This window comes from Prinia subflava, chromosome 6, assembly GCF_021018805.1.
Source record: "Prinia subflava isolate CZ2003 ecotype Zambia chromosome 6, Cam_Psub_1.2, whole genome shotgun sequence".
Taxonomy (NCBI): domain Eukaryota; kingdom Metazoa; phylum Chordata; class Aves; order Passeriformes; family Cisticolidae; genus Prinia; species Prinia subflava.
In genome coordinates this window covers 22,916,526-22,941,951 of record NC_086252.1, presented here as the reverse complement: position 1 = coordinate 22,941,951, position 25,426 = coordinate 22,916,526, and the positions used below count along the sequence as shown (strand labels likewise).

General features: G+C 38.5%; 1 protein-coding gene across 4 annotated transcripts in view; it reads right to left on the bottom strand.

Annotated features, from left to right (window-relative positions):
- Window positions 1-2,916: 2,916 nt before the first annotated feature.
- Window positions 2,917-25,426, bottom strand: part of RBMS1 (RNA binding motif single stranded interacting protein 1) — a 142,680-nt gene continuing 120,170 nt past the window's right edge. For 2 of the 4 annotated variants that reach the window (XM_063400661.1, XM_063400664.1), the window contains exons 7-14: window positions 16,912-17,027; window positions 15,984-16,033; window positions 15,797-15,890; window positions 12,469-12,519; window positions 10,263-10,373; window positions 9,512-9,592; window positions 8,183-8,267; window positions 2,917-5,327 (exon numbers count right to left, since the gene is read on the bottom strand). In XM_063400661.1, coding sequence (XP_063256731.1) covers window positions 8,190-8,267; window positions 9,512-9,592; window positions 10,263-10,373; window positions 12,469-12,519; window positions 15,797-15,890; window positions 15,984-16,033; window positions 16,912-17,027 — 581 coding nt within the window. In that variant the 3' untranslated portion in view covers window positions 2,917-5,327; window positions 8,183-8,189. Of the gene's footprint in view, window positions 5,709-8,182; window positions 8,268-9,511; window positions 9,593-10,262; window positions 10,374-12,468; window positions 12,520-15,796; window positions 15,891-15,983; window positions 16,034-16,911; window positions 17,028-25,426 lie in introns of all 4 variants that reach the window. The other 2 variants (XM_063400662.1, XM_063400663.1) reach the window with 2 other exon arrangements.

Sequence of the window (25,426 nt, the reverse complement as noted above, 5' to 3'; positions counted from 1 at the left end):
TAGGTTTTGTATATCCTAACCCCTATTCTGGAGAGAATTAATGGACTGAGTCTGAAAGCCAAAAGCCTCAGATTTGTTTGGGTTAATCAATGCCAGGATTTGTTGGCGGGGGAAGGATACAGATGATCTTTCACAGTTGAAAGAGTACGTCAGTGTGGCAAGCGTTTGGAAGGTAACACGTCTTGAACGCCACCAAACAACACACTGGCTTTCACAAGAAGGCACTGCTGGACAGGATAGATTATCTTATTCCAACACATGTGGAAGCTCGCAAAAAACTCTGGAGTGGTTGACTACAGCAAAAGGAACAAGTGCAATGAAGTGTGCACAGGAGGAGTAGGAGTACAAACGCATAAATATTCCGGCACATAAAACACATTTCTGATATGATGTTTCTGTGGAAAATTAGGTGGCAGTTTAAGTCAATCATGATTTTGTTTGGCGTGGTGGAGGTACCATGGCATAAATTAAAGCTAGAAGGGGAGAGCAAAACAGCACTGACTAACATTTTTTTTTCCCATGAAAACTAACAGAGTACCAGCAAAGTGCTTCAGACTACCCTGACTTACTCTGTTCCAATGCATGCAGTCATGAGCAAGGCTCAGTGGCTCAACAGTACTTGGTTATACTCCTTGTTAATGCATTGCTTGCACTTGTCTTGCACCTGCCCAGAGTAGTTAATTTAGAACACAGAGAAAGATTAAAAAATTATGTTCAGTGCCTAAAGAAAGGCTACTTTGTAATTACTAACAACCAAAAACAACAGGGTGGGTGCATCATCTTGCACAAAAAATTTATATTGGTACACAGTCATCCTACATGAATCTGATACACGTATTTGTTAACAGGTAAAAAAATTAACAGCAGGTTTGCAAGTAGGGCTCAAAACAGGTTGTATGCAAGAGGATGGAGTCAATGTTTGAACAAACTAGCTGGTAATGAGTTTTATTATACACAATAAAAGTATATTACATAAAGATATCGTATTGCTGCATATTGCCTGATAGGAATGACACACACAACCTTATTAGATCAGGCAAAAGATACTAACCTGAAAAAAGCATTCATTCTTATCAAATATACTAAGAGAGCTAAGTTTATCATAGGGATAATTAGAAAAGCAAATAGCAAAAACATTCCCAGCCTGTATTATTCTATTTACATACAGCTTTTGTGAGGGGTATTCATACCTAATTAAAAAAGAATGCTTATTAATCTGAGATTAATTCAGTATAGTGAAGAACATGAATAATATAAAAAACCCTTTTAAACTTTTCTGTATTCATCTTCTCATACATTTCATTTGGGACAGGCAACATACTGGGCCAATATTTAAATGACCCCCCAAATGGTTAAATGGTATTTTTTTCAGTTACAGGAGTTGAGTGTTTAAGTAGCACAGTGTGATTTTTTTTCTCTCAATTAATCACAGATTATGCTGATTTGGAAGGGCCCCACAAGGATCATTGAATCCAACTCCCTGCCCTGTACAGCACCATTCCCAAGAGTCACACCATGTGCCCAAGAGCATTGTCCAAATGCTTCCTGAACTCCGTCAGCCTTGGTGCCGTGGCCACTTCCTGGGGAGCCTGTTCCAGTGCCCAGCCACCCTCTGTGTGAAGAGCCTTTTTCTAATATCCAACCTAAACCTCCCCTGACACAACTTCAGGCCATTCCCTTGGGTCAATCAGTGCTATCATTGTTGAGGATGTCTTCATTGCACAAGCAACTGTAAATCAAGTTTCTTGCTCTCCAAGTGAGTTGCTCTGCCAGCTCCACTCGAAGCTCAGGCTGTGCACTGCCAGCAGCATGCCCCTACCCCCAGCAGGCTGCCTGGCCTGCCACAGCACTGGCAGAGCCCTTGGGATCCCTCCAATCCAGGCGTGCAATGGAAAGCACTGTCTCCCAGGCTGGAGAGGGCTCTCCAGGGCAGCACAGCCTGGGGTCAGCGAGCCTCCCTTTTGCCTATGCAGCTCCCACAGCAAGGAGCAGCAGCCCTGTGGAACACCCAGCCCTGCTCTGTGCTGCTGGGCGCACCCCGGGGTGCCCAGGGCTAGGCCAGAGCCCCTCTCCTGTCACACAAACCAATCCAAAGCCTTGTCAAGACCATGCAGATGGTGAAGCATTTGGCTGTGGAGACACAATGGTTCCACTTTTCCCCTCTTGCCTTCCCAAGCCTTACTTTGGTCAGAGCACTCCTCTACCTGACACACACCACCAGCAGTACTGATCCTGCCAAAGGGATAATCAAACCAGAGATTACCTTTGAAGAAATACGGGGGTTAAAGATGGCAGCTGGAAGGCCAACATTGGGGATCTCTGAATCCAGTGAAGGATCACCTCTGCTCTCCAGACCTAGGCATTCCAGCCAACACCAGCACACGTGGGAAGGCAAAAACATTTGAAGGCAGAGATCCTGTGCCATGAGCTACCAAAGTGACCCTGCACCTCCAGCCTTACCTCAGGAAAATGGCATTTACAGCCACAGCATGCCAGCCTGCTTACACACAGCTCCCATGTGGGCTGATGCACAGCAGAACGGAGATCTTGCATCCAAACCAGACATCTCATCATATATTTTTCATATATCTTCTCCTGTTCTGTTTGGAAGTATTAGTAATTTTGTAGTGTGGTGTGAAAGAGTTAAATTTTGGTTTTGATAAAAGATAGAGGAGAAAAAAACCCCAGGCTGTCAAGCAGAAAGCAATTCCAAACATTTCAAAATAAATGCAGAAGTTTTACTATAACGTGTTTGGGTTTTCCCCCAATAAAGGAAGGTCTGAAGGAAAAAGACGATGCATTTTCTTTTTTTTTGGATCTTTTTTATTCAAAAGTTTTCAAAGAAATAAAACAGAAAAAGCTAACAATCTAATCAAATTTACAGTTCAAAAATGTCTTTTGGCGTTTAACAACAAGTCCTAGGAAACAAAACTACAGAGTTATCTTGAACCGGACAAATAAGTTACCACTGGCAAGTTTGTGGCACTAGTAAAACAAAAATAAAAAATTAACTCTCTTGATCATATAGATATCTCTATGAAAATCTTTTTTTTTTTTTTCAATCTGTACAAAAGGTCTTTCTTCATAAATTAATTTTTTATAATTTAATGGCTGTCTACTATGTGATGTTTAAGTAACTGATTATTTCTTTATGTACAGAGGTTAAATTTCCCAAATCTTACCCAGACAATGAGTATGGCACTTAGTTCAGACATTTCTGGCAGCAACTCTTCCCTCCCTCTAACACAGCTATCATACTGCAGTTTTTAATTAATGCAAAAATAGCAAGTAGTGAGAGATCCAGGTTTGGAAAGTTACCAAATACAGGCAAGGTGCTGCAGGAAGTCTGGACTTTTACAAAGCAGTAATATTCCAGGGAGCATAGAACCAATAATACCACAACTTTTTAAAAAAAGAAAAAACAAAAACACATCTCTTATGACTATGCATTTCACTAGAATCTACACTTCTCAGAGCAGCAATTTACTTTTGAAACTATGAAATGTCACCGACATCTATACTCCAATACTCACACAAAATTTAAAAACTAAAAAATACTTGAAAGAAACAACTGCTTAGCCCTAGCTCCCGAGCTAGGATGATTTGGTCTGTGGAAACAGGGAGGGCCAGCAACCTGTCCCAATACAAAAGGAAATAAACTTTGAGGTAGATAACTGATCATATACAGCTGACCAGAGAAGTACACAGTTTTGGAAGACAACTTAATTTATCATTCAATTTAAAACATATGCAATTGTAATAAAAAGCTTTAGTAGCAGTGAATTATCTAATATGTGAAGTACAAATAACTGTGTATTTATGAATCAGGAATTTCATAGTTTCAAAATTGGTTTTCTTTACATTTAACACTTGTAGTGATGATGTAAAGTGTGGCACTGCTTGGATCCAAGTCTTCCTTCATGCTTTTGTGTCCATACATCAATTAAAATTATAAAACCTAAATGCAAATGTACAAAAAAGGCACATTCTCTTAACCGCAAACTGGTCCGGCAAAAATAAAGAGTACAGAAGACACGATGCTGAGACAAATCAGAATTATTGGTTACTGGCTCTTTGTTCTTTGGTAAAGTTACCTTTTAAAAGTGCCAAGTCTTTTTATTTTTATTTACCTACTATAGAGAGCTAGTACCCAATCAATTATGCTTCTACTTAAATCTCAGCATATGTTTGAAAACGAGTCCTTTAGCTTTTGCCATTTTGCTGTAATAGCAACTTTTTTGTTTGCTAAGTCTCAGCACAATCCTCATCCTAAAGCACTATCATTAGTATAAAGGAAGGACAAAAACATTCGGTGATATCTCCACCCCAAACTCCCTACTCTACCTATGCTAAAACTAGAACATCAAGTTAGTTTCTGAAAAAAGGCAAAAAAAGATTTTACATTGCATCATACAGCAGAGTTCCTAAATCATTCAAACTACCAGAGGGAACTATTGGCATATGGCCTTACAAACAATTTATACTATTAAAATTTCCCCAGTCAGAAAATGTGTTTCACACAAAACATTTTTTCCCCTCTTGCATTTCACTACCTTACATATTATGTGAAAAAATCATTAAAAACACTTACTACACATTAAAAAAGCCAAATTTTCAGCAATTTTTATTGACTACCTTTAAAAGCCCTATGCTGCTGTTTTACAAGGCATAATAGACCAGCTCATTTGGTCAAAGCATTCTACACCATTAGTTTGGACTACTTACTGAAACAGCTACAGCATTGAAAGATTTAAGGCAAATTGGAATTTATAGAAAAGGATAAGACACTTCACACTACATTAAAAGAAAAACAGAAAGCTAAGAGACCAGACACTATAACTGCAACACTGCACTAAAGCAACACTCACACACTGCAAGCACAGAACATCGTCTTAGATGTTTTACTATTTTAAACTTCAGAAAATCCATTTCATACAAAAAAAAAAAAAAAAAAGATAAAAGAAACAAACATAATAAAAATAAACCAAAGCACAAATTCTGTCATGCACGTGAATAAGTCTTCGTGGTCATCTGTGCATACCCAGAAATTTGAAGGTTTTTTTTTTTTGCGTCATAACACTTGATAAAAACTTTTTTTTTTACTAAAATAAACCTGTTCATGGGAACAGCTACTAGATGAATTTAAGGTTTTTCTTATGCACCTTATAGAACTTATAGCAAAAATAGTTTTAGTTGATTTCATTATAAATAACATTTTCAAGAACCTGTGCAAAACTGTCAATAATTCCTAAAGCACAATTGATCAGTAAAATCCATGATTGTTTCAGCCTTTGCACCCTTCTCCAGGCCAGGTCAACACTGGACATCTGTAACACAGAAAGGTCAGAGCTAGAGCGGAGTTACAATCACACACTTCATTTCTAACGTAGCTGTCCACAAAACAAACTGATTTCCTATTTTAGACAGCGGTGAGAAGACTACATGAACGTGAGTATGAACCTGGGAGGGGACACAGGCGGCACTGCAGGCGCTCAGCCCTGCCCAGGATAAGGCTCTCACCAGGACAGAGCCTGCGCTGCATTTCCCCCTCTCTCTCTAGAGCTGCTCAGCACACAGAGCTCCCACGGGGGAACTGTGAGGCTGCACTCAAAGCTCTTCCCTTCTTTGTTGTTTTGTTGTTGTTCCTTTTAATCGACCAGAAGTGGTTGAGTGTGCTACTCCTGTGGCATCTCCAAGGCTTTTGATGTCTGGAAAAGGAACAAGAACTTTCTTTTGGTGCAGCCTCAAGGAGGCTACGTGCAACAGCTAAAACAGACACAGCTACTGTGCCTCCCTGATGGTAACACTGAACAGCAAGGCAGGGCTCGTCATACCTGAAGGCAGACTTTTCAGTGTACTGGCTTGTATTGCCACAGGGGTTTAAAAAATACCCAGCTAACGACAAAAAGTTTAGACAATCTTTTAATTTTTCAAAGCAAGGCAAAGTTTGGTATTTTAAGGCTTGTACATTTGTAGGTGCATATAAAACAGGTTTGGTTTTTTTTTCAAGTCCCTTTGACTATTTTTCACATAGAAGGAACTTTTTGAAAAGAAGCTAGAAAGTTACTAAATGTAGCTGCCAGAGGAAAGACACTGAGTATTTCTGATTGACTGCATCCACTCATGCAAATGTGCTAGTTGTAATTTACTCCTCGAATTATGGGAATATGGATACTGACTTTAAATAGGACATTCCCAAAGTGCTGCATGTGGAGTTAGAAAATGTTGCAGTTTGACAACAGTGACAAAGCCACAACAATCAAGAGACTGCAGTGTTCCCTGTATTTAGGGCACAAAATAAGTGTTGATTCCCTCCCCTTCACCTGTCTGAAACACGACAAGTACCAGCATGTTCCAGGGACAGAAATACCAAATGCCATGCTCTGAGGCTGAAATCAGCTGGGTAATATTAACCTTCCCCATGTGCCCACTGCTACAGCCTCTGCTGACACAGATTTCACTTGTTCCTATGCATATAAATACAGGTAACAGTGCTTCTCTGAAGATTAAAATAAGTGGATAACTGACGTACAGCAAACACAAAGAGTTGCTCACAGAGCTTGGAATTCTACACAGAGTCATCAACACAAAACATGTCTCGGATGGCAACAACTCATCCTTTCAGCAGACTTAAGGCTGTTCCTCATGCCTGGCCTCAGTCTATGGGGAAAGATACTGACAGGCTGGGAGAGGCAGGCAGGATGGGGATGTGACATGCAGGATTACGCTTCGCTGGCTACCACAGATCTCTGTTAGTAAGGAGGTTTTACATGCCCACAGGGAAGACTTAAGGCAAAACATCCAATTCCTTGAAAAGCGGTTAACACCAGGCAACAGCCTTGGCATGGGAAACGTGCAGGAGTCACGGATTTAACAGGAGGAGATGGGTAACGAGAAGAGCCTGTGGCTTTGCTTTCTGCCTGCCCTGGAAGCAAATCAAGGATGTGGGCTTCCTCTAGATGCCAGCATTTGGCCCGACGACAGGAATAACACAGGTCATGTGCTGTGCTACGCTGCTCTGCCATCTGTTGGATTTGCCAAGTTTCCCCATTGGTTTGTTTCTATCTTTCCATACAAGAGGCTGTTATGCCAATAATGGGGATGAGAGCACTCCCGTCAAACAGCAGAGCTGACCTGCAGGATCAAAGCTAATGCCAAAATGTGTGTTTTGTTGGATCAATACATTTTAGAGAGATCACACAATGGTAGCACATAACCGATTTGGATTTTGCAGTATCAAATAAATGCCACAAGGGCTCTAGAGAAACCTTTCTAACATGGCCTCCAGCACATGATTGCAGATAAATGGAATTTTTCAGTGTGAGGTCTTAGAAAATATGATGTAAAAAATTATGTAGCCAGGTTGCCTGGCTTACAAAGCACTCAAAAACAAAAAAACAAAAACAAACCACGAGTTAAGGAAAAGGAAAAACTAAATTCCAAAACTTTAAAACATGGATCATGGAAAAGGGAACAGTTAGTGCAAGTAACATTTTCAGGACGGAAATGTACAGAAAGCAAAACAATTCTGTATAAGTAAGCTGAGGTAAAGCTAATGATTTGCTAGTAAAAAAGGCCATGCAAGCAGAACCAGAGGAAACCTGGAGTAGGAAAATAACATCTGGAATCAGAGCCAAATGAGGACATGGGTTAAAAACTAATTGACAAAATTTTGGACCAAATTGCTTTTTCCTAGAATAATGGGAAGTCTTCAGGAGAAAAGGTCAGCCAGGATTTCTACCAGACTGCCTCCCTGCCCGTGGCCTGTAAGTCAGCCACAAAGCTGCTTCTAATCTTACAGGTACCACAAAACTAGAGCATGATATGTCTGTCAGTACAGTTCCCTTTAGCATTTTGATTCTTGTATTTTTGCATTAATTCATTGTTGTTCTGTATACAGCATGCTGCTAAAATGAACAAATTAAAATCCAACATAATCCAGTTATAGTATAGAGAAATCATTAAAACAATATGACTCAGAATTCATTAATTCACTTCTGGATCCCATGTTTCCTTCCCTGGCTTTTGACTCTGGCCAAGTTCGAATCAGCTTCACTGTCCACAGATATTATCATCAGTATTATTTATATGACCAAAAAAATAGTTCAATACAGAGTAATGTGAATTATGAAATAAAGCATCTTTGAATTCACATCTTTCATGAGACAGGATGAGCCCCTACCTCACAGTTACTTATTTTGCTGATACGTATATGGAGAATGGTCACTGGATGTCTCTACTGTAACCTGCTGCTGACCACTGGCTTCCTGCAAATGAAAAGGAAGGCAAGCCATGAGACACAAAATCAAGCAGCATTACCTGCAATCTGTATTTCCACTTGACTCACACCAGTAACAGTCTTCAAATCTAAAATCTTCATTGCATTTCTCAAGTGAGGTATTCCAAATCTCAGGTGTTAACTTTACCATGATTAATATTTCAGCAAACAGAGAAATTAAATGGTCATGCTAACTTTGTACTTCCACAGACGCTTTTGATGATAATGAAAAAAACCCCTCAAACTTTTGACATTATAGAAATAAATAAAGAGAGCAAATCACTGCTAGAATATTTTCTATCTGTAGATGTAAAAGAGCATTCTGTCCCTCTCTTTTTGAAGGGGAGGGAGAAGAATGGGATCTACTTAGCACACAAACACTATGAATACTGCAATGGGATTAGCACTAGGCAACACAAAGAATTGTAGATGGGACTTTGCACCAGGCTCCCCAGAAACCAGGCAATTAAATCAGTTGAGAGTGCTCTGGCAGACAGAGCAATCAGGCAATTACCAAAAGAACTTCTCTGGTCCACATGGGCAGATGCACCAAAATGAGTCAAACAAACTCTGGAGTTTCTGGATAAACAGACTTTGAGATGAAGGGGTTTTTTCTTACTCTCTGAAGAGACTGTCTGGCACTCATTTTGAATACATGAGCTGCAGCATGCCTTGTCTAACTCCTCTTTAAAGAAGTACTGACCTATGAAAGAGTGCAAGGTAAGCTAAAGTAGTAGATAAATTATTTAGTTTACTTATGTTATGCTCTCCAACAAAAGTAATAAATTACTCTTCAATGGAGAGATTTATTAGGCAAACATGCACAGTATCCTGAGATGCCAGGGTCAAATCAGGATTCTCTGCAAAAAGCTACAATCAAGGTCTGCTGGCAGATAATCCTGTACACAGGTAAACTAAATGAAAGATCAAAATTACAATACACTCCCTGATTTGTTACTATTGGAGTTACATTTGACAAAACAAAGGTTTTGCCTGAGCTATGCTCATAGAGAAGATTGCTCCAAGTATTGTACTGCCATAAGTACAGGTAATTCCTCATTGTAATACTGGCTACATTAGTTGAGAAAAATGACATTTTATAGTTTTAATACATGTGGCATTCACAGTACATTCACAGTTAAAATATTTGCCTTTGAGCATTATTTTTCCCTGGGGGGGAAAAAGAATCGTATTGATATTTCTTATCTCTGGTCTTTTATAAAATATACTGACCTCAACAGGAACTGCTGCTGTCTGGACATGTGTGTACTGGGGGATGTAGGCTCCTTGCATAGCTGTTGTGGCTGGCATGTACTAGAAAGACAGAGTCCATCACATTGAGTTAAACCCCAGGAGAAGTGTAAAAGTATTCAAAATACCTGTCATGGTATTGTTTAACAGACACTGACTGTTTCCCTAAAGCAATGTACACGAGAGAAAGACTTTTGCATCTGAAATCAATAGGCTTCCCAGAAAGTCATGTATCTATTCTGAGAAAATTCAAATTTAGACTTCAAAGACTATGTAAAGGCCTCTTCCTTCTCTGTTAACCCCAGTTATCATATTCCCTTTTTTTAACCCAATCTGGTCAGAAAATAAGGGCCTTGCAGTTTAGAAGCAAGTCTGAATCTCTTTTGATTTAACTTCTGTTCCACACTTTAAGAGACTGGAATTGAAAGGAGTATAAAGAGTAAAACTAACTATTTTTAATCTTTTGGATGCAACTCAGAAGTTATCTCCTGGATTCCTTTCATTTATTACGGTCTATTTTTATTTACTCATTTCCAATTCCCGATCAGTTAATAGAGTGAATAAAAGCTGCTAAATATAATTTTTAAATGGAGACAGTTTCTAATAATTTACTGGACATAAGATGACTAATAGGAATACTTTTTCCCACATGCAAGCTGCACAGGGATCCTGTGATCTACAGGCAGTATTTGCTACTTGGGTAAGTTCTATTTTGTATCAAATGGCTACATACTGTTCCAGTACTGCCTAATGAAAGATGACTCATCTGCTGTGTCAGAGGGCTTATCATCGATGCAGGCTGTAGTGACATGGTGTGGTCCATGGAGGGAGTCAGAACAGCACCCTGGTAAAACAGAGAAACAAAGAAATGGCTGCAGCACTCAGATTTAATTTAATTTTTGATTTGAGAGTCTACGTACGGACTGTCCTTCGGAGGGGATGTACCACAAGAACTCTCCTTAATCCCAGGCACTGACTCAAAAAGCAGGTCTGGGGCATTCTGAGTATTTTACTTGAGCATCTGTAGATGCTCAAGGTGGGAGACCTGCTTTGACTTCCCGTTGTACATTCAATTGATGTGCAATACCCTTGAGAGACCTGCTGAAAATCTTTTGTAAAATATGAGTTTAACCAGATGCTGACTTGAAAGCAAAAATTTGCACATGTTACCTGGTACAGATTCACTCAGCTTAAGCTTCGGAATTTCATGCTTTAGGAAGAAACTTTTATCTCACCTTTAGGAATGGTGGCTTTGGAGGAAGAACATTTGTGCTCCTACCCATCACACGGTACAGCTGCCCTGCTCAGTGGCTGCTTTCATTAGCACGCACATTTTAGAGGAGTGACTTAGCAATCCTGATTCTTTGTCTAAATACCAGCTGCTCCTGATGACATTTCTATTGCTTCCGTATCATTTTGTTAAGTTCCTACAAATTATACTCTAAACTTTTAAACACTTCAGATTGCTTAAAATGGAGGGCACACTCATAAAAGTTTTCAGAGTTAACTGAAATGGAAGATTATCAAGAATTTCATTTTACTGATCGTGTTCCACAGAAACACATTTTCAAATACTTTATATGACTTATGCTTGCAGAAGGTGTTGATTAAAATTAATGGAGGCTCAAAACTAACAGAAATAATTGCAATGTACTGATAGAAAGTATTTTGAATCAATAACTAATCCTTAAAAAGAAAAAAAAAGAAGTAAAGAATATACTTGGAAAAACAACCATGTGATCAGTGTAGATGAAATGAGTCACAGGCACATCAAACACTGAAAGAATTTCCTGTCTGTAGACTGCAGGCTTCTCTGAAAAGCAAATGAGCAAGACAGCACCCGTCTTTGCACAGGCCAAAACTGAACTTCAGTCTAGAATCTAGGTCTTTATCTTCAACTGGGAAATCTCATCTTGTGTACCTGTGAAACGAATACACCTAAACTAATACACCATTATAACATATCAACTCTTGTCTTTCACTGCATTATTTGCAGCATGTTGTTTTATGAAAATCTGTGTTGATAGAGAGGAAAGTTAAAACCTACTCTGTGTATGTGTATTTAACACCAAAAACCCACAAATACAACAACCATCAAGCGTGTGAGAGGGTGTTCTGGTTCAACATCACCTCCTCTGCATGCCCAAGAAGAAAATGTTCTGCTAAAAAGACATACACTCTATAATCTTCATGGAGAGCTTAATTAAAGTCAAGACAATATCCTTTCTATATCTGGAAACAGACCAGTTTGTTAACTATGGGAGTGCATGTATTAAAGTGCCTGTTATTATTAGTACTGCCCATCTCAAGAAACCCAGTAAGTCTCAGATGTAATGGTACTTAATTGGCAAATGACACAGACAGAAGCAAAATATCATGGGAGAGTAGAGATTAGAATGCCTGACAGTCTGCTGCAGATGCCACAGCCAAAAGTGTAAGGAGACCAGCATTACTCATGAGTGGTGAAGCCAGAACAAGCTATGCAGGTTTTCTCAAGTGAGCGCCCATAATGTCATTCATATCACTACATCCATCTGTCTTTCACAAATTATCCAGTCTGAACTATTGTAGATCTTTTCTAAAATACTTTGTATCCAATTTCAGCTCCTGAAAGGTAAACAGTATATAAAATATTTGGTATTTGCAAAGTGCTTTCAATTTAGAGTAAATAAAATAAAACAAAACTAAAAAAACCAACACCACTAAGTTTCCTCTTGGAAATTTTCTCTAGTGGTTCTCATCACATTGATAGTCTGAAGGTAGCTTTCTTTTTTTTCCTAATAAAATGAGGCCCAAGTTCATGTTACTGTCTTCATTTCGCTATTAATTTTGATCCATGGAAGTAATTGGGCAGGAATTGACATATTTCCTGTTGTTTAAAGTATGTAAAGTGTTTATATAATAGATAAAAACAACAGTGGAGAAGCATAGAAACTTACTGGGTGCTGCATTATATATGGTTGAGGCTGCATCCAAGAAGGACTCTGAACCTAGAACAAAAGTGGTATTTTATTTTTCATTTTACACATTCTTGGAATACTCCAACTTAGATATAGTAATAACCTGAATCATGTTAACATGCCTCCTCCCTTATTTATTGACTTTTTAATCCAATTAGCCCCTCTGTGGAACAACATTGATTTCTATGAAAAATGTACTCATTGTAACCAGTAAATCAGAGAAAAGATTTGGAGACCATAGACCACATACACCTGTCAGAACAAAAGACAATGTTTTTAGTGCAGGTTTCAGAAACTTGATCAAGTACAATGACAGGGGTCAAATAGATAAATGGCAGATTTCTGCTATGTTGAAAAAGGAAGCTCCTCCTGTCTCAGAAACTCCTTTGTGGAAAAGTAATTGGGATCTCAGAAGGTATAGCACCTTCCAGTGTATAGCCTTCTAGTGTGATCTGAACAAAAAAAAAAAAATCATAGTATTTTCACAACTGAAAGAAAAAAAAAATCAAGAATTCTGTAATTTTGTTCCAGGAAAAAGGAGAAGATTTAGGAGAATTTAGGAGAGCTATTCTTCTCTGAGACACTGTGGTGTGTTATTCCCAAAGCACAGGAAGAGGAGGTGGCTCTGATGAGAATTCCTGCTCGTGCAACAAGCATTTTCTCTCCAAAATCAGGGACTGCCCAAATACTTCAATTGCAGTAGAATGCCTAACTTCACATGACAAAGTGAATTATAAAAAGGGAAACTAACAGGTTATATTGTTATCCTGGTTAAAAAAGAGCTGGTTGCAACAGCTCTTTGAAAAAGTGTGCTGCACGAAATACTAAAGGTAAGAACAAAAATGTTTCCTCCCCACCTGCTGTAGGTATGTAAGGCAGGAATCTGACCTGCACCACACACAGAGCAGGCTCACCACTGCTGCTGGATATTAAAGCCTTTTAAATGCCTCTACCACCACTCCCAGAGCTGTGTTAACAGGAGAGGTAAAAACACAGCCTTGAAAAAAATTGAGGTGAGGAATTTTCTGGAAGATGGAAATATTTCTTGCCTCCTTTCGGTACTTACTTTCAAACCAGAGTTGTTGTGGGGTTTTTTTTGGGTTTTTTTTTTTTCCTTTTTCAGTCAGGAAAAGAGCAAACAGGAGTTCAAAACTGGAATGGAAAGGACTGGAACACTCCCTTTCCTCAGGCAAAATCTTAATGGCAAAAATACCGGTACAGCCTGACTAAAGCTTTGGCTAATCTCACACTATGATAGCAACAGGCTCAGTCCAGTCATTTGGGTGTACAGGGGCTGCAGAAACAAACACTAGCCAAAACTTTATTTAATTTGTTTACCTGAATAAGAATAAATCTAGGAGCAGGTTATACCATGCCTCAAAGGAAAAAAAAAGCCCAACAAGAACTGTGCTTGTGTGATACATCCTGTTGTGTAGAAGACAGAAAGCTGCAGGATTCAGCGAGAAGAGATCAGTAATGAAGATGTGACTAATACTCAAATTGTGAAACTCTTCTGGCCAAGAACCTCCTTCCTCCCCAATACAGAATACTTCAATTTAATTTTCAATTCCAATTACTGTGTCACTTCAAGCATAATGATATTAATAACTCCATCCACAATAATTTAAGCTCCATGGCATGTATATTGAAATACTGGTAACTACATTTCTGGAAACATAATGGATTGTGGTCTGCCTATCTCAATGAGCCCAAAAAATAATACTGTATTGCTAAGTAGTATGTTTCCATGCCAACTTCGAATTTTTACATGGATTCTGAATATCAGAGAGTCTTATATCAATAAATAATTTATATTTTAATAAAGAATAGCAGTTAATCTTACTGAAATATTTTTCTGGGTAAGAACTTACTGTAATTTCTGAGGTAATGCAGTACCAAGCAGAATGATTCAGTATACTGAAAAATACAGTCTAGCACTGTCTGCCGAGAGCAAACATTGTGTTGCATAAGTCACCTCAGAAATTAATATAAAAAAATCCAGCTGCCCTTCACACCAGAGAACACAGTTTTAACTCCTACACAACACTTTGCTCATGCAAGATGGCATTAGATCCCCAGACTAATATTAGACAATTCTTCCTCATCCTCCTCACTTGGAATTGAAGGTTACATGGAAATTTCTGCAAGAGACAGAGGATGCAGGGCCCACAGTGCCTTTGTTCGCCTTCCACCTCCCGTTTACATTCCCTTCCATATTCATTCACACACAGAGCAATTAGAAAGCTCAGCATGTCTCTCTCAATGGAAAGCATTCTCCTTCTCCTTCCCCTGACACCTAGAGGTAAGAATTTTCTAAATTTAATTAGTTTGGGTTATTTATGACCTGAATTACTGCTGTTTACTCCATCTATGTGTTAAACATTAAAATGCCAAAATAGCTCATCATTTAGCATACACTGGCATAATTTGCATGTCTCAAGTAGTAATTACAGAGCACAGATCTGAGACTGCCATACCAGTTGTATTTAAAGCAAGTTGTTTGTAAACTGGAATGTACAATGCCCTAAAATTGAGGGTTCCTAAGAGATCTATATCAAAGTGCTAAAACTGTTCCATATAATTTCCTGATGTGTTGAATTGTGTATCAATATCCCTTGTGAGGACTCAAGATGGCACCTATCAAAATCCCTCTTCAGAAAGCTTTGGACAAAAGTGTTCACAATTTACATTTAATTTATTATTCAAAATGAAGTAACCTTTGGTTTAGAAATACTGTCCTAGGCTATTAAATGCTTGACTCCTAATATAAAGACACTGAATTTGACTGCTAAAGTAATTTGAACTCTGAGCTCTTTTTTTCAAATTTTCTTCTCTAATGTCAAGAGTGTTTTTGTACCCCTCTTAGTACAACTACACAAGATATTACTGTTGAGCTTTCTGAGAAAAAAAAACCAGAGGAAACCTCAAAATGCATGGAAAAACATCTTTAAAAATGAATTTAATTAAACCAAGAAGGTTTTAAATAAAGAATAATTACTTCACATATACTGGTGACATTAAAAGAATTTGAGAGAAAATGAAAAATCTTCCATGCAATGCAGAATGCTACAAATCCATCAGCCATCAGCACAAGTTGGAGACTTGTTTTGCAAGGCACCAGGATCTCGTTAAATTGCTGTGCTTCCTGAAACACACACTCAGGTCTGCAGGCTGTCACTTGCACCACAAGAAGGCCACTTCATTAAAATGAAGCATTATTGGAGACTTCATAAAAGCAGATGTAACAATTGATAAATAAACACAAGCTCCAATGAACCATTTCAGCTACCAAGATCTAAATACAAACCTGGTATGTAGAAACTGGAGAAGCAATATATGGCGTAATGGATGTCTGAGTGATCATTCTGTTTGCTGTAATACTGTAGGGTGATGGATAAAATCTAGAAAATGCAGAAATATTTATTAAATGCTAGTTCTGTGCATCTTTCATAATGCCAATATTTTTTTTCTTAGTGTGCTGTTACTCAACATACCCATTTTGTAAAGCAGCTGTGGTTGGATCATATGTGAGTGTCATTCCAGCCTTAAAAAAAAAAAAGTGGAAAAGAGAGAGTTGACAAAATTAATTTTAGTTGTAAATTATTTCTCTTATTCTTTCTTTATTTGTCTAAATTTTTAACTGAAAATTTGTATTGAAATAATTTATTACCAAAACTTAATGAAAGGTTAATTAACAGAAGTAATTATACAGTGAAGAGGATCAGCAATATTGATTGTGAATACAAGTTTCCATGTTCCCATCATGAGGAACAAAATGCAATCTATTCAACACCTGGTTAAAAGAACATGTGTGTGTTTGAGATTCAGGGCATGCAGATGATTATGGTAGGGTGTTGCCTACAATATATGAACTACAAGAATGAATGGGGAGTGCAGTTTTTCAGAAGGCACATTTGAATTTTCCTGTCTTATACAAATGAGGTGTCTAGGCTTGCTAACCACAGTAAGTCTATGAAACCATTATCTTGAACATTAAAGATTAAAACCACTGTTGACTAAAAATAATAATGTTGCATGGCACTGGTATACTATTTTAATCTTGTGAAAATTATGTGAATTTTAGTGTTGCATAGATCAAAGGAGTATTTACTGCATGTGAGCATAGTTATATTTCTGGTAGTTTAATAATATGAGAAAGCTGAAGTTTATATTATGATCAAGTTGAAGGAGATTTTATTATTCACTTTAATGAGATAGGACTCAGCATTTCACATTTTGCCTTTTCTCCTCAGAAGAAAGACACAGTTAAGTATTTTTTTTTATAGAGACACAAACTGTCAGGTAAGAATTCCTTGCACATTTTTAATATGCCAAAGACCCAGCCAAGAAGTCTCAATGCCTATCATTTTCCTAAGTATTCATTATTGCACACCCACACTAAAGCTTGAAGGGAGGACTTACAAGTCTCACCTCGCCTTCTCTGTGCCATGCTCTTCCATTCTGTATGTATTTATTCTGATTCTGTCTCTTCTTCTGTCCTCCATCAGCAAACTTGCACAATAAAGGTTCTGCAGGAACTGAGAAGAAAGAAGAAAAATTGGTTGAAGTAGGATTCATACACAGGTGTTCAACTCTCCAAATGAGGCGTGGTTTTAATTTATATTCTAAATCTGACAGTTAAATAACACAGAGCTGCACTACAACACCAACAACCATTCAGCACAGTAGAAAGCTGCCCCACACAGAGCATCTGGAATGCCTTATATATTTGATTTTAAACTACTGCTGTAAAACCTGCTGGAAAGAAACACGGTCTGTATATCCTGAGTATGTGTCTCTTGGTCTGGATTGAACAAGAACTGCCATCTGCATTCTGAGCTTTGTCTCTCTGGAAGTAGATCCTCTAAGGAAGGTGGAGAAAAAATCTGGCCGAAGGTCTCTAAGATATTCTCCCCACCCCTTGGAGGTTTCAGTAATGTCCCAAAACTTAAAGGTGTTTTACTCATCCAGAATAGGCAGAAGAGCTGGCACAGCTGGCACATCCACTTACTCCAGCTGGCAAGGGAGAATGGGCATCTTCACCTCCTGACACCTTGCACTGAGAAAACGCCACAATTGTCCATTCTCATTTTATCTCTGCTCTATAATGAACACACAGTGCAACCAGAAATTCTTCAAGATTGTCCTTTTGGGGTTTTTTGCATACTGCCATGAAACAGCATCAGCATACTTTATTATTTCTTATTGTTATTATTATTTTTCCTAATACAATCCCAACCATGGCTTCGACTTTTAATGTCAGAATTGAAGCAGTGAAAAGGTTTGCATAGTATTCTTCCTTTCCCTGTTCCTAGCTTCCACATTTCCAAGTACTTATGGCTGAAGCACAGCTCTGCTGCATCACACCACACCCTCCCTAATCACAGGGTGGAAACTCTGTTATGACTTGGATGTAAACCCTTCCCTGCCAATAATTCCTGACACATGAGCTGTCTAAGCTTTACCATGACACTCCTCCAATCACTCTCTGTTTGGAAAAATCTTCATGAGACATGGCTGGACCTGAAAACATACAAGTTTCCAAATGTAAAGTAAACACATGGGGTGGGAAGGCCACCTGCAAAAAAAACAACCCCAAGAAGAATTTTCAACCAAATCTATTAATATAACCATGGTGAGTGCTGATGTCTCATCGCCCTGTCTGCATTTGCAAAAGACGATTGGTATTGAAAACCTCAGAGATGCGTAAGCTCGCAAACAGCTTCACTTTTCAAACTTTGGCACAAAGCTAGCATTAATGGCCAACTTATCCCTGGCTTTGGATGAGACACCTAAAACAGTAGCCCTGGTTCTACAGGAAAAACACCCACTTCCTGCATGATACATCTTCTGACAGCCTTCTCTGTAAAAAAGGGAGACACAACTGGTGTGTGGTTCCCTGTCTCATCTCCAGCACTGACCACACAGTTCAGAGACCTGGACCTCCCCTACCTGTGTGCTGTTGTACAGAGTGTCAGACTATAATGTTACACATGACAACCAAATTAATTTAAAATGTACTATCCTTCAGAGAATGGTAATTAAAATCCTATAATCATAAAATAAACCAGGAAAAGGTTAGGCTAAGGACACTGGAAAATATAGGAGACCTATGGATGATGGAGTAAATGAACAAGGAAATAATAGAAACCCTAAAGTAGGAGACAAACTGGAAAATATTGTCTTCAATACCCCGCATTTCTGAGGGGATTTCTGGCATTCCCAAAACTGAGTTTTACTTTGGAGTCTTCTATTATGTGAAGCAACTTCTGTTTCAACATATGTGGAGCAAAAACGTACTATATCAATATGGTGATGGATGATTTGATGTTGCTTTATAAAAGCTGTATCCAGTAACCTTGATCATAGCACACAGCATTTTAGTCCACATACAGTTCTGTTGAAGTAAGAGGAGGTAATCTCAGAATATATCAGCCAATATGGATAAATTTGTCAGGTTCTGGTTTGAAATTATTTTGATTGATTTCACACAGTGTGGAAAACAAGAATCCATTGGACACTGAGAGAGGAGGTCCAAATACTGAAGTTTACTGCCTTAAATGAAAAAAAGCTTTTCCCCTAGTTATCTTAGGCTACTTATACATTACTGCAAAAAATCTAATTTTGTGAGGAGCATATGTGACTTCCAAAATATGCACTATAAAATTTTGGATGAAATCAAAATTTCATTTCAAAATTCAATTTCTCTGGCATGAGAACAGTACAGAAAGACATCACAGAAAGGTTTCTAGCCCTTCATTCTGTATTATAGCATTCACAGGTAGTAAATGCTTTATTTAAAGCTGCATTATGCTTTCATTAAAAATCCCTACAATGAATTGTAAAAACCTTTTCTGAAAGCATTATTTGTGCTTGCATTCCCCATCATTGTCTCAACATAAAGATCTTTTTTTAAAAAAACAGCAAAGTAAACCCATCCAACTCTTTGAATAAAATATTCATAAAAACCTATTTTAAGAATAAATCTGATTTTTTTTTGTCAGTAGATAACTCAAACCAGCAACATTTTAGATGATTAAACATCTTCTGTGTTGCATTGTAAAAATTCTCCAACAAATTTAAAGAGGAAGAAAGAAATGGAGTAAGAATTATACACATGCCCTGGATTTTGCATATATAATATCCAAAACCTGTATCAATAAAGAAACCCAAACATTTAAAAAGCTATCAATCTGTGATCTACTAGAAGTTAGTGCTCCATCTTACTGAACACAGATGCAGCCATGGGATCCCTTGTTTCTGTGACCTTCCCCTTCCCTTGCTCCTCACTGCACCCATCAAAGTCTCCAAATGCTGTGAACGCTCCAGCTCATGGTAAAATCCCCACACAGGCCCTCTCCTTGGACCAGCAGCTGCTGTGAGCAGGCTGCACAGCATTGGCCATCCCTGATTCTGCTTCAAGACCTGAATGCTGACAGTGGGCATGGCTCCAGTTGAAAGCCCAATTTTTGGCTGCTCTTCCATACCTGTGACCTGAATAGTACCGTGTTTGTTCCTGCAACAGCACAGGGACTGAGGGCACCACAGGGAGGGTCATGAGAAGGAGATAAACCTTCTTGGGCTTATCTTGACCTACTGATCTCCTTCCCACCAAAGAATGGACATAGACCTTACTCTCCTCAAAATTAAATCTGAACTTTATTTCTTCCGCTTGCCTTTTCTCATATTTTTCATGAATATGCAACATATTCTCTCTCTAGCATAAAAGAGCACGCATATAATAGATACATATTTAAACAAAAAGCTGTAACAAGTCCTACAGACCAGCTAAGCAATCTTTTGTAGTACAGGAAGGAAGGGAGAGTCATTTTTATTGTTTAATTGCTGGGAACTGTGCAGGCCCAGTGATGAAGCAGATCATTAATCATTCAGTGACTTGTCTGTATGTGCAAACACAAAGGCAGAGAACAAATATTCAGAGTTGCATTCACAGCTGAGAGGTATCTGATGTAAAAGGCTACAGCTTACAGTGGAGTTAACCTTTTGCAGCTAGGACATCACATTTAACATGCCCACTCTTCTGACACACAGAGCAAACCAACACTGCCAGTTGGGCTGTAGCTACGGAGGGGATCTGTAACCACGGGCTTCTGGCCCTCAGCATCAGGTCAGGGCTGTAAAACTTGGGTGTGGGAAGTGCTGACCATCTCCTCCTGCCCTGAATCACTCTCCTCTAGGGCTAACGTTTTGACAGAAGAGAGATCTGAATGCAATATTAGTCCAGACAGTAAACTCTCCCTTGTTGTAGACACACTGTGCACATTTGTACATTAGAATTCAGTTTGTTCAGTGTCTACCCAAATTTGTACCAGGTGATACCATACATGCAATAACAAAACTGATGTTCCTTGTTGGACCTTGAGTTTATGTCCTTAACTTTACATGGCTAATTTTATCAACTTTCCAATAAACCCTACTTTCAGTTACTGAAAAATACAACAAAGAGTTGGAAAATACTATTCCTTTAGTCAGTTTTCAATTAAACTGCATCTTTTAGAGACTTTCATTGCTTATTTTCCAGTGCAAAGCATATGGGACTTAATGAATGCTGACATTAAAATATCACTTTAATTGATAGAGCAAACCTGTACAGCTAGAAACTTTTGCCAAAGGCTGTGGGAATTAAAAAAAAAAAAAAAAAAAAAAAAGCACAATCCAAGATCAGGGGAGCTTATATGTTAAAGGAGAATTTAAATATTATACTTTTCACCATCCTAGTCTTCACTTAAACATAATGCTCAGGATTACATTGCTTTAATAATTTATACAAGGTTTAATAATTTGTCACAGAAGGATATTTTGAGTGGTTTTAAGAAGCATTTTTCTCTTCTATCCCTATCCTGTTGCTTCTTAAAACTAAGCAGCAATTGCAAATTACGGGAGTTTGAGCAGTAAAAGCCTCTGTATCAAAGATTTCACAAAATATTCAGAGTTGATGATCCTTGTGGCTCCCTTCCAAGTCCAAATTGTAAGTGAATGGATCAAACCTACAACGTTGGTGCGTTAGCACCATGCTCTGACCAGATGAGCTAATCTCAGGGTCTTGATCAAAGGAATGAAATTTCTGTTCCTCTGCCTTCAATGAGACAACCAGGAGTAATATCAGCACTGTCAGCCCCTGATACTCTGTAGCAGTGCTTTTCAGGCTGTGGTTCATGTGGGTTTTTTAAAGGATCTGTGAAAGATAATTGCAAGAAAACTTGAATTTATGGTCAAGCAGCTTACATTCACTAGAGGTCTTCAGTGCTGGATACTTTATAGAGGTAAGAAACTAGAAAACACTCCAGTATGACTGACAGAACACAGCTACTTCTGGGCTCCATTTTCATTCCTCTCCCCACTAGAAAGGTGTCCAAGGCCAGATAATTTCAAACCGTAGTGTGTATCATTCCTGGTGGACCTCTTCCTCGTCTAGTCAAGAACACAGGCAGCAGCAGGGCTTTTACACACTCAATTTTTTCCCTAAAAGAGAATCTGAGCTACCAATATTTTATCCTAAGTGGGAAGAGAGGGGTGAGTCATGGATAATTTTTGATTTTTGCATCTTCACCATAACCAGTCATTCCTGAAGGAAAAATGTTATGGGGTGCTCAGCAAAAATGCTCTCTACCTTACACCCATTAAAACAAAATCACCTAAGTTCTTTTTCAGTAAAAGAAATATTAAATAACCCATAATGCCTATAGAATGGGCATAAAACTTTTGTAACTTTTAAACTTCTGTATTTCTCATTTTAAATATAAGTGAGACAAATACACTCAGACTTACATATTCCACAGCACAGCTACTTTGGGTAATTATTTATATAAATGTTCTCATGTATCACCACACAGACACATGCTACTGTGATTGGGAGGAGATGCCTTTGAAGATTTGCCCAGATCATTTCTACAATCACTATGGATCCAACACAAGACTAAAAGCCACTGAACACTGAGTATCATCTTTAGAGGAGGAAGGCTAAGCATGCTGCTGCTCTGCTCTCACTGCTCATCTGCTGGCTGCTGGCTCTTTACACTAGTCTGCTCTGTCCCCTCCAATTCATGTCATACATTTTGCAGGAGAATAGAAAAGCTTAAATATTACACTCTTCACTGAAAACAGTAGTTCTTTAATGAGGAGAATGAAATGAAATGCAAAAGTTACTTTAAAATTATAGCAATCATATGATAGTTACATATCATAGTTGAGAAGATTAAGTAAAAAATTGAAGTTCTGAATATGGTTTTCAGTGAAAACATGGAGAGGAAATCATAGTCCATAAAACACATCCAATTAATACAATAACTTGCATTAAAAAGGACAAAGCCCAACAACAAATGGTGAAACTAATACAACACTTCTAGCAGTTTCAGGATTATACCAACTTGCAGTGCATTTCAGATTGCTGTCTGAGCCAACCTTTCTTCTTCTTTACTGAAGATAAACAAGGACACACTAAATACTGAATATATTCCATTAAGCTAAATAAAGCCTGAATAGCCAGTTATATCTGGGTTTAGCTTGCTCAGCACCATCAATGCCCAGTCACTCACCTAACGCTGGAGCTGACACTTTTGTGACCATCCTGTGCTAATCCCTGGCCTTCCCACATTCTTAGAGGTTTTTTCGTTGTGTCTTCTCATACTCCAGAGGAGGTTTCAGTTATGCTTTCTATAACTGTTTAACCCATTCTTCCATTTAAGCCCAAACTTAGCTAAAATAACAAAGCTGCTTTATGAAAGCATGTTTTTGTTGAACAAATGTTCTTACTCCCACACCTATTTCATTACAGGCCCATCTCTCCTACCCTCTTCAGCCTGATATCAGTGTTTTTAGAGCCAGCTCCCTTTGCTGATTTTAGCCAAGTTTCTAGGACACAATGTTTTAATTTAAACACAGATCCAGTTTTATGATTTTGTTTTGCATGTGTTTGAACTCGATCCTTTATAATCTCAATGGTCGCTAATCTATTTCAAAACAGTTTCCTAATCTCTGTTTGTTCAAGAGCTTTCCTACTACCATCCAGTTTTCTCTGTGCAGGTAGTCCAAAATCACAGCTGCCTCATGACTCCACTCCACTTTTTGGCAGACTGCAGTGTACTATGATGCATAAGCTGAATTCTCTAGTATGATTGCATTATTGGACAGCTGCTTGCTACGAACTGTGGAACTCTGGGAAGAATTGGAACTCCATAAAAACCTTTGCAAGGAGCAATGAAACTTCACAGCACCAGCACGAAACACAGAGCTGAGGCTGTGCCCTATACAACAAAATTGAGGGTCTTTAAGAACCAAGGTTCACACAACTGGACCCTTATGCACCTGATCATTTGTCTCTTTTTGAGTATCACTGAAGGTGAGACCCATCTCACTTAACTGACTTCCAAACCTTTGGAGTTCTCTCTTTCTGAGTGGCTGATCTAGACACCCTTTGTAAGCACAAGGACAGTCCCTGGAGGTGTGTTTTTCTTTACCTGTCCTAGACAGAGAGCCTGGACAACTACTTTGCAAAGTAAGCATCAGAAGTTCAAGCCTGTGAGGTGGATTACATCTCGAGACCCCTGTTTAATTTCCACTTTCAGACAATGGACAGTTCTGTGCAAATTTCTTGCTCCAAATTCATCACATTTTTATGTTAAATGTTTCCTTCAGACTGCAAAAATCATTCCTACAATTCCATGCAGCAATTTTTTATTTCGACCTAGTTGAACCTCCTCACATAAGGATGCAACTCCAGCTTCAGCCATGACCCAACAGGGACAGAGCATGATTAGCAATGACATGCTTGATGGCTCATTCAATGCAAGTGAAAATAAAAATTAACAAACTAAAAAGCACTAATAGCAGCTTCTGTTACAGTTCTTTGGTGTCATTACTGTATATACATAGACTGCAACATTTTTACTAAATGTAATAGAGAAAAGATTACAATATAACTAAAGTAAAAAAAAAAACAACAAAACAACAATGTGCCTAAACTTACCAAAACTTTGTAACAAAGTTTTAACTAAATAACAGCATCAGCAATTAATCCCTGTGCAAAGGGTCTGTGAAAGCAAGGCTAGGGAAGTCCAAATACTGCATTAGATTAGCTTTGCCGAAGGGAGTGGCTTCCTGTGCTCTGAAGCATTTTCCATCCTTACAGCAGCACAGACTGCCTCAAACTGGAGCAGTCTTTCAGGGATGAGGCACGTTTGGAGTTTTACTAAACAAGCCACATTCTTGTCTGCCTGCCGAGGGCTACTTCCCTCCTCCTCAGTGACAGGGTCTGGCTGCAGGGAACATTTCACCAGTGGGATAAAAGCAGCTTCAGCAACCACATCAACACTGTAATTTGTAAAATTCCCACTTGGGATCCTCAATAAAATGCCTACCGAAAGCTGCCTGGAATGTCAGGCATGTATTCTTTCCTTCTCTATTGTCCTCTTTACTTTCTATTTTACTCAGCAGCATTGAATTTCCTCTCATTTTTCAGTATTCATGGAATATACATTTTGTCTCTTAGAAACAGTGCTGACAAAGCAGACAAACTGATGAGGAACTTGGCGTGACAACAAAATTGTACTAAGACTTCTCTGAATTTTGCCTGGCACAATATTTCTAGAACCAGCATTCTATGCTGACCTCCTTCCATTTTCCTGAAGGACTTTAAAACCTACGCTGACTTGGGAGTTGCAGCTCCCCAGTGAATCATCATGCCAGGCAATGCTGCAGATTCCATTTTTTTTTTCTAAGCAAATGTGGGTTTTTTTAAATATGTGGAAAAAATCATCAACAGATGACAAAACCAGCTCATTTTTGCCTCTGAAAAAAGCCCTGTTTATGGACAATCAGCCAAATTCTGTTCTGATACAGATATTTGTTTCCTCACTTCAACTGGGATTACGTGGGATGTAAATTTGTACATAGCTGGCATCTTAGCTGCTTGTTTCTC